Source organism: Trachymyrmex septentrionalis, unplaced genomic scaffold (assembly GCF_001594115.1).
Source record: "Trachymyrmex septentrionalis isolate Tsep2-gDNA-1 unplaced genomic scaffold, Tsep1.0 scaffold37, whole genome shotgun sequence".
Taxonomy (NCBI): Eukaryota; Metazoa; Arthropoda; class Insecta; order Hymenoptera; family Formicidae; genus Trachymyrmex; species Trachymyrmex septentrionalis.
In genome coordinates this window covers 10,332,617-10,342,892 of record NW_017305536.1, presented here as the reverse complement: position 1 = coordinate 10,342,892, position 10,276 = coordinate 10,332,617, and the positions used below count along the sequence as shown (strand labels likewise).

Genomic DNA, 10,276 nt, shown 5'->3' with positions numbered 1-10,276 from the left:
CGGGGCCGGGGCCGGGGCGGTTATAATTAATTAGGCGTTGATTTGACTGCTGTTGTAGCTTAAGTTGCTGTCGCACCGCGCCGCAACCGATTAAGCCGGGAGCACATAGAAAAACGTAAGGTCGTAAGACCTTAATAATAAAGGAAATCGTAAGATTGGATTCGCTGCTGGCCTTATGTTTTTGTATATGCCATGGGTTTTACCGATACTGAACTGTACCGAACGGAACGGGTGAAACTCGTGCGGTTTGGCGACGCGCTTTTGTAAGTATTTAATACTGCATGGCATATATAATCGCAATGAACTATGATCATTCGTTCGCATTATAATAATATCGTGTCTAAAATGCGCGAATAAACCATCGAAAAGTAGGGAACATTTTCAAAACGTCCAAAACACATTTTCAGATCACCGGGACTTGATGAAAAATTATCGCAAAAAAATAAAAGTCTTTTAAAGCTTGAAATTTGGACCTAGCCGTTTTTCAAAAAATTTTCTATCTTTACAGTTCTGTATTTTAACAATTAATAATCAAGTTTGATTTCAAAATTGCGCCACTAATTGATCAAGAAAAATCATTTAAAAAGTTTTAAAATAGCATTTGGCAGGTAGATAAAATTCTGTTTACTTTATTATACGACTTATTGTAAATTTTTCGAAAAAAATTTTAACCAAATTACAGACTGTTGAATGTACATAGGTACATAATTTTGTAGAACATAATAATGTCATCTTTGTTAAGATACAAAATTATAAAGATAGCAATTTTTTGAAAAACGGCTAAAAGCGTGTTAAAGTGCAAATTCTAAGCTTTAAAATTCCTTTTTTATTTTTTTGTCTCCAATGATTTTTCATTGTGTTTCTTATGCAGCATATATATAAACATACTTTTCTAGATTTTAGTTGTTATTCCAATGTAATATATCCACTTTCTTCGATATGCCACGTGTCACAGAATTAAATACGTGATGCATCTAAACCATCATGTAAATATATACAGTGTCAGATAGCACTTAAATAAAATTTCTCATAGCTCTATTCATAGAAACGTAATATAATATATTGCGTTGAGAGTTGTGTTTAAAGCATAAGCAAAATAAATGCTACTGATAAACGTAAAAGACAAAATTTTTTAAATTTCCGTCAATGAGGTGTTAATGTCGTTTAATTTTTTTGACTAAGTCATTTGAATTTATTGTTCAAAACCAACTTTGTTAAATAATATTCTTTAGCAAAGACACGATAAATTGAAAATTTTACATTACATTAATTATTTTCGTGCATTTTTTAAATATTGTTAGTATATCGGCAAGCAAATGCAGACGCGTTTTATACAATTTAATGAGTGCACTCAGTACTACAACCGTTCATTGAGCGCTTAATGAGCTCTTGCACCTATTTGGTTTATATTTTTGGAATATATATCTATTGGAATATGTCAATTAGATGCAAGAGCTCAGTGAGCGGTTATAGTACTGAATGCACCCAATTATTTCGATTCATATGGAACAAGATTAAAATGAAATTCTATACTGGTAAAATTAATTTTATTTTGGAAAATTTAAATAACGAATTACTTTATTTTTAGCAAAGACGCGGTTAAAAATTTTACATTACATTAATTATATTATGCGGAATCATTGTTTTTCTCCTTTTTATGTTTTTTTATAAAAATTTATTAATAAAACAAAAGATAAAAAATTATAAAACAAAAAGAAATAGGATGCAAAATTCGGCTCATATTGTATTGATGATACTCTTGATTAAACTAAATACTAAATGGTTCGTATATTTTATTCCATCCAAAATCTAAATTGAACATGTATATATTATAGTTCTACTTGAGATTAATACTTTGCAAATTGCGTAAAACGTGTTAATATCGCAACAAGCCACGTGTGTGTGTGTGTGTGTGTGTGTGTGTGTGTGTGTGTGTGCGCGCGCGCGTGCGCGTGCGTGCGTGTGGTGTGTGTGTGTGTGTGTAAAATATTTATTAAATAATGAATTGCATTTGACTTGCGTGTCGTTATATTTTTATAAATAGAAATTTACACAATTTTATTTTAACTGAAATAGTGAAATGTAAACATGTACATATACATATAATGATATATGTATAAACATTGAGTAAATATAATTACCTGTGCGATTGCATCCCTCCGATGATTTGAGCATAGATGAGAGGCGAGAGGCCAACAGCGATTGCATACATCCAAAAAACTGCGATGTATTTTTCTATGCTGCTATGGGTGATGATGTTTTTGTATCGCAACGGTTGCGCCAACGAAGTCAAACGGTCCACAGCGATGGCCACGGTAACTAGGACACTGACACTACAGAGCGCGATCGCAATGCAATATGGCACAATGCAGAGAGCAGAAACACCGTTTTCTGGTAAACCGGAGAGTTCCAGCTGTATCCCGATTGGCATAAACACGCCGATCTACCAATAAAAACGAGCAGATCGTGCATTTATCGCGGATCTAAATGAGAATGCGTTCGTAATTGACGCGAGCGAATAAGTATTCGGCGAATAAGACACATTTTTGTTATAATACTTATACATTATACAAGAACGATACAAGTGATAAGTAAAAGACTTACCCCGAAATCGCTAATAGCCAACGAGACTAAAAGGCAATTGGAAGCAGTCCTGAGTCTTTTGTACCTGTAGAAGGCTGCCAGGATGATGGAGTTACTGGTAACGGTGATCGGCGAGAGAATGCACACTATGGAGATCGCCAGAATAACTGAGACCGGACTGATGTCCAATCGTGTGTCAATCTTGGTGGGTATAAGGCTAGTCGTTAATTCCCCAGCAAAGGTAGTAGTAGTGGACGATAGCGGCGTGACGAGCGTTGACATTGTCACTCACACAGCAACAGAAGAATTCGCACTTATTCTCGTCTACACACTTTTCTTCGGGTTAAATTTTTCTTAAGTTATATCCGCGTTTTGGATTATCTTTAGAGGAAAATAATTTTCTGAAGCACTACCGTAATTTTCGTCTTGGACAATCTTTCTACTTTATTGAAGAAGTTCTCGAAACTCGCAGCTAAAGTAGTTGAACTTGATTATTGATCTGTTAAAAAATTATAAGAGCTGTCATAACGTCAAGCTTTGTATCCATTGAGAAGCGGAAATGACTTGACTGTGGGAATACATAGAATATTTGATTCATCTCTCGAATCTCCCTCCCCCCCTCTCTCTCTCTCTCTCTCTCTCTCTCTCTCTTTTTCTTCTTATTTTATTTTACTCTTCATTTTTCTTGCAATATTGTCATATCCATTCGTTTCCTAAAACAAGCATATATTCAACGTTTCTAATTAATTATCCTTTCTTGAAACTGCAATATAAATCCGAATAAATTAAAGAAATACGTATATGTAACATGTAATGTACGTCATAACTAGATTATTAAATATTAAATCGATCTCTTTTTACATTCTATTAGCTGATAAATAGCAAAGGTGTAAAAGATTGAAACAATTGAACTACCGTGATTATATTTTATTGCTTGTAATTATTTGTAGAACATGTAATGTTGCAACAATACAGACAGGAACGGTTTATGGAAAATGAGAATATTTTGCAAAAGCTTTCTGGACGTTTATTAATTATTACATATTAAAAATTTGTAGAATAATTGTATAAGGGTGAAAATAATCGGAAAAGAGTCAAACAAAAGTTAGAATCACAAAACTGTTTCAATTGCTATGAAAATTATAGAATTATTCAAAAGTTCACAACTTTCAATACATGATTTTTAAACAAATATTTTAATATATTATAATATATAATATAAGTGTTAAATACACTTTTGCTTATATCATGTTTTAATTTATAATTGGATTTCATTGAATCATTGTGGCACAGGTTTTCGTGACGATCGTCATAAAGTCGTTGTGATAGTAATCGTGAGTTAGAAATATTGATAATTTTTTCCTGAATACGAGATTTGATCTTATATACTTGCAGCTAAATGAGGATGTTCGCTTCCTCATTTCCGCCTTTGTACTAGTAAGATGTATCTACAATCTGCGTCAATCGATTATTCGGTCAAGTGAGCGAAGGCTATCGTGAATAAATCGCGGCAAAGAGAATTTCCATCTCGTAAACGGGAATTGCCGAGTAACGTGGATAGTGTGATGCAGTAGCAACGGATTTATACAATATATTAGTAGCTATAATGTGAAACCTAAGCTTCAGGCTTTATTAATTTACTTACACATCACAAGAAAATAGGATAATCGCCTTTGTAACATATTGTTCTTGCCGAGTGTCTTCAAATGTTATACTACTTCTATACTAAGTTATTGTTTTATTTGTATCGACTTTAACAGATACGAAAAATGCAAAAGTAAATTAAACGCTCGTGGAGATTTATTTTTCTCTCTTTCTTTAAAATAAAAGAACTATTTCTTTTTGCTTCGAAGCTTCGAGGATCTCTATTAAAAAAGTAAATTGTATACATAACATAGCTAAGTTATGAAAGTATTTTCTCTGTTGAAAGCATCTTGCAAGTAATAAGATTCTCAAAAGTTGTTCTTTTTGCATTTTATGTTATACAATTGCGTGAAATATAAGACAAAAATAGAGCAAAAAGAGGTTACATTAACAATATATATATTGCTTTTCTATCCTGTCCTGTTTATTTTTCTGTATTATTTCCAAATTATTAAATTACTTATTGTATACGCCATTGTGTATTACAATTTCTAAAATAAATAATAATTTATTAAAATTAAAAAAAATTTAGTATTTTTTGTAACTTTCTTCGAATATGTACTTGATGTGTTAAATGATGTCCTATAGAAAATTACAAAGAAATTTCATTTTTTTATGGAAGAAATTATTTTTTAATGTAAAAGAACAGAGTATGTCGACAGAAGAGAGAAGTTTAAGTAATGCGCGCATTTCTTTTTCTACCAACATTAACTGGAAACTCAAAGAAACAATGCTAGAATGTTTTTCGGTTGACGTTTTGTATGCATGTACGTAGAGGTTAAAGTTAGTCATTAAAACGGAAAATACATTGCGTTAAGCTGGAAACACAATAGGCACAGTCAATAGGAACACTAAACAGGGAATAACGAGACGAGAATATAAGGTTTGTTCGCGTCGCATGCTACAATATGCTCCAATGTACTCCTATCGTAGCTCCTACTCACTCCAATGGGCTCATTATAGTGAGAAGGAACTATGGCAAGAGCATGTTGGAGCATGTTGGAATATGTTGGACGCGAATCTATAATATCGAATTTATCCCAGAGCTCTGATTGGGAGGGGCGACTCGTTTATTCCCTGTTCTCTGTGCTTCCTGTTACCTGTGCTTACTGTGTTTCCAGCTTTAGAGCGATGAAGAGTAACGCGAAAAAATTTCGCGTCAAATTTCGAGAATGTGAGGCTCGTCACGCAAATTATATGCTGGGTAGATAGTCGTTTCGATCAAAGCAAATTGTCGGAAACCAGTTGTTTGTATGTACAATCAACCCGCAAAAAAATTGCACTTCATGTTGCTTCTTTCAATTGCACTTCATGATTTAATCGTGACGTATGAAATGTTTGAATTAAGAATGGGAAATATCATAACCATAAATATTACTTTGAATTTTGAGATATACAACTATATACAATGTATACTGTAATCTTGAAAGAATATAAAAATAATTATCATTTAATGACATTCAATAATATTACGGTTAATAAAACAACGTAATAATAAAATTCAATTTTTTCAATTTTTAGTCCCAAAATTTTTTAATATATATGATATATTTTAATCAAATTTAAAAAATATTGCATTTTTATATGTAATATACAATATTTCCAGAAATATACAATATGTCCAGAACAATGTGTACATATAAGATGTTCTGATAACGTCATCTGTCGCACAGTATGTCATAGTCTCTCAGATATATGGTGTCACAAAGATGTCTTCAAGACGTCTGTAAGACATTTTATGCCCCCTTTTTCGATATATACATATATTGTCTGAGTTATTTATAAAACTCTTGTAAGAAGATAATTGAAAGGAGATATGGATATTCGAGTATTAAAATTATTATAAGTTTTACAAATCACATGCACATCCTACAGTTGAAAATGCGTTCAAAAGATTACTCGAATTCTTTTATTAATAAATCACATGATTATCTATAAATAAAGCGAAATATATAGGTTGATCCGTTTAACATATAATATTGTATATGAGTTTTTTAATGTAATAATAAGTATAATGGTGGCTTCAATGGAATATTTATACCGCCGCGCGTAGGATGCCATCATTCACTATTACACTCATTGACGGTATGAATATTCAGATTTAAATCCCGATCATCGAGTCATGAATTGCTAATCGTCTTGTCCTTGCGATAAGAATCCATCTCCGTGACAAATCTTTGATGATCAACAAGCAAATTTTTTCACCATTATGTTTGATGTCTGTTAAGGAAAACATCATAATTAGTGCATTCGATATAAAATACGACGATTACTTTTGTCGCCTGAATCTATTCGAATTTGTTTAAATTCAATGTTGTGACTTATATCATACATGTATATACATGACTTATTGATAAATACAATTTTTTTACTCTACGTTATATCGAAGAATTTGTAAATTCTATGACAAAAGTATTCTATGAGATGCAGTATAACTACACGCTTATTATATTATATTAAGTGTAGAAGAGAATGTAAAAAATCAAATGCTTCCTAGAGCAAATTTCCTAAACTACATTTGACAAAATTCTTATTAATACGTATTGATAATTTACTTAATATATGTATATAAGTCCGAAAAACCAATTCGGCCCGCAATTCGAATGACTACTAAATATAGTATAACATGAGCTAATTATTCTTGTATCATTCTTGCTGAGGAGGATTCCAAAGAGAATCGAAACGTTCAAAATAAAGAAACATCAATCCAATTTCTGATTATTGATTGTTCACTAAATAATTACGCCGTTTATGGATGCTGACTCTCATTAGCTTATTACAGTTATTTTTTTGTTATTGTTTTAAAATTCGAGAATCTTAATATAATTATTGTTATTGTATATGTGTGTATATATGTATACATACAGTATAATTCACATTGAATAGTTTAAACATTAAATATCCAGCTTCGACCGTTTAATTTCTAGGCATTTAATTTCTAGTTTGTATTGGTTGTGTTTTCACATGTACAGTTTAAAATAAGATTCTTATTGTTTAATTTACTTAATGTTATAGAATGTAGCATTTTCAGAAAACGATAAAGAACAATTTTGTGTTCACGTCCGGCATAAAAATAAATTTTCATTTGCGAGTGTTTCATAGCTTGCGTATTAAAGTGTACTTAAATATAGATATGCAATAGATATGCGTTGTTTGCTATCGATATTTAATAATGTTATACTAATATATAAATAGTAAATTCTATTTGTTTCCTTCATATCTATATTATAGCATTTCTGTAAATGACCAATATGTAAATGCTTCTAAATATACTGAATACAAGACGTAATTTCTGAAATTTATCGGCATAGATTGAACATCAACTTCCGGTATTAATATTCGGTCGAGAAACAAACGATTCTTAAAATATTACGTGTTGGAATGCGACGTTTCTTACGATGAAAACAGGAAATTGACGAATAGTGCGAAATAATCAACATCAATGGCAATGTAACACTCGAAATATGCTTTTTCTTGCTTCATTTGAAAGTGCAGAAAGTAAGTGCTGGCCGAGAAAAATCCGAGTTCTTCAAAGTTTGGTTGGAAAATTTAATAAGTATTCGACAAAGATGGCACATATATACATATATATGTAAAAATGAAAATTTTATTAACGGCAAATCATTATTTATTCTCTAAATTTGATGATAAATTGCTTGCAGCACAAACGACTGACTGTGATGTCATTAAGTAATACACTAGATAAACAAAAAAAAAAATATATTAAAAATAGTCAATTTAAATTTTTGTTCGAAAGAAAGAATAATTAAATTGAATTAATAAATTGATTTTGTCTTTATGTGTGTGTGTGTTCACGCGCTTGCAATTAGTCAAAATCTTTTAAATAGATCTTCTTTTATTGCGCAAAACAAAACATTTCTATTTCAAAACATTTGTTTTTTCTTTTACACTGCAGATATAAGTATTATAAAAAATAAAAATGTATTATTATCTTTACAACTATGGCAACTATTACACCAAATTTAATACAATATTCAATATTTGTGTAGTAATACATTTTTATATAATGACATTATCTATAAAATCTATCGATCTTGAAAAACAAATACTTTCCGTTTCACTATTTACCATCAATTATTCATTTTATTCTATCGATCAATAAGAAAAGCCAATTTTCTAACAGAAAATATCCAAGTGACAAAAGTTGAGAAATCGTTACTGTTATAAATAAATGATGTAGAAAATTTATCTTGTAAAATATTTACTTGGGAATATTTGTTACAAGATCTAATAAACTATGCAGGTTTATCGAATGAAAAATCAGCATCAGTTCCAAGCATTTCGTATATTATTAGTTAATCTATCGTCGATATATCGATTGTTTTGGAATCTCACATAACATTTCTGTAGACTCCTCTGACCTATCTCGTTCATTGGTGTTACAAATGTGCTACATTTCTGATTATAGCGTAAATATGGCTTCTACTCGAGGGAAGATTAATTCGAGGACGCAGCATATTTCCCAAGCGTATATCCGCGCGCTTGGGTGTCACTTATAAATCGCGTCGGCGGGTTGCGTTGGTGGATCGCGTATCAATTTTTATTCGATACTAGGCTGAGCAATCTCGGATCAATTTTGCATTCATTCCATAAATAAATCGACCACATCATTATTATAGTACGTCTTATCTTATTCTCATGTTTTTTATCATCTTTTTATACAAAAAATAGTGTAAAAGTCTGGCATTAAAATTCATAAAAAAACATATCTGTTATAAAAAAATTGTCTAACTATATCTGAAAGTAACAAATAAAAATAAAATCATCTAAAAAACATGCTAACCATAACAAACCGAATTTTATTATATATACATATACATGTATATGTATATATATTACCATGAGACTTTGCAAAATTGTTTTTGAGACGAACAATCGAAATAATCGCTTGCGACATGCATTGGGATGTTTATTCGTTTTTCGAAGATTTGCCAATCTAACAAGATTAGAAATTGAAAATTAAAAAATCAATTGTTTATAATCTGTTAACAATTTTTTTTATAATAGGAATAACAAAAATCACAAATTAATAAATGAAGAAAACCTCAATAATATGTGTTTACAGATAAAAGCACCTGGCAATCTGATAAAAAAAATTTAATTTGACGGTGTCATATTGTCACATACATATATTGTATTGTACAAATGTATCAATAACATGTATATCTTTTCTGTCAATTGTAGATTAAATTTTATATTTTTTGATCATTATATTTTATAGCCAATAACAAATATCACGTGCAATAAATATAATGTGACGAAATTATTACTCGAAAAAAAAGGAAAGCAAGGGAGAGAAATAGCAATAATAATACAGGCCCACAAAAAAAAGTACTCTGTGCTGGGGTGGAAATCAAGCTATTCTTATGTATTTTGATCTGACATAAAAATAGCATCATTCGGAGCAAATTTTCAATCGAAAATTTGCCTTGGACGGTCCTATTTTTATGTCAGATTCGTATTCAGCAATTCAAAATAAAAACAATACATAAGAATCGCTGGATCTCTACCCACAGGGTATTTTTACCCTTCTAAGCACAGGATACTTTTTTTTGTGGGCCTGTGTAATTTTCTTTATCTCCCTAACGCGAAAAGAAAAAGAGAAGAAAAATGAGAAAAAATGAACCGTACAAGAAGTTCAACTGAAAAGAATGCAATTGTGCATCAATGTGGCGCGAATTTTTAAAATTCCAGCCGGATATATTGCTTGATATTAATGATATCCGGCTATCCGACTGGATAGTAAAAAAGGAGCGGATAAGACTGGATACCGGATACTTATTCTCGTATATCCGGTATATCTCTAATAATTATTCGCGCATAAGATACTTAAGATTTAAATATATTGACGTAATTCAGCATAATGTATAAGTTTATTATAGGATGTAATTAACTTAAATGAAAATTACATATCAGAGCATCTGTAGAAGTTTTTAATCAACACTGTTTGCTTGATACATTATTGGACAGCTACTGAATAGCTCGTAGACGAGATACATTTGATGTCATATATATATATATATATATA

At 30.8% G+C, this 10,276-nt stretch overlaps 1 protein-coding gene across 1 annotated transcript in view; it reads right to left on the bottom strand.

The window, feature by feature from the left end:
• Positions 1–3,092, bottom strand: part of LOC108750839 — a 9,924-nt gene extending 6,832 nt beyond the window's left edge. Inside the window, exons 1-3 of the mRNA XM_018490647.1 lie at positions 2,997–3,092; positions 2,605–2,919; positions 2,142–2,443 (exon numbers count right to left, since the gene is read on the bottom strand). Of these exons, the coding sequence (XP_018346149.1) occupies positions 2,142–2,443; positions 2,605–2,865 (563 nt within the window). The 5' untranslated portion in view covers positions 2,866–2,919; positions 2,997–3,092. The remainder of the gene's footprint in view (positions 1–2,141; positions 2,444–2,604; positions 2,920–2,996) is intronic.
• Between the last annotated feature and the right edge of the window lie 7,184 nt (positions 3,093–10,276).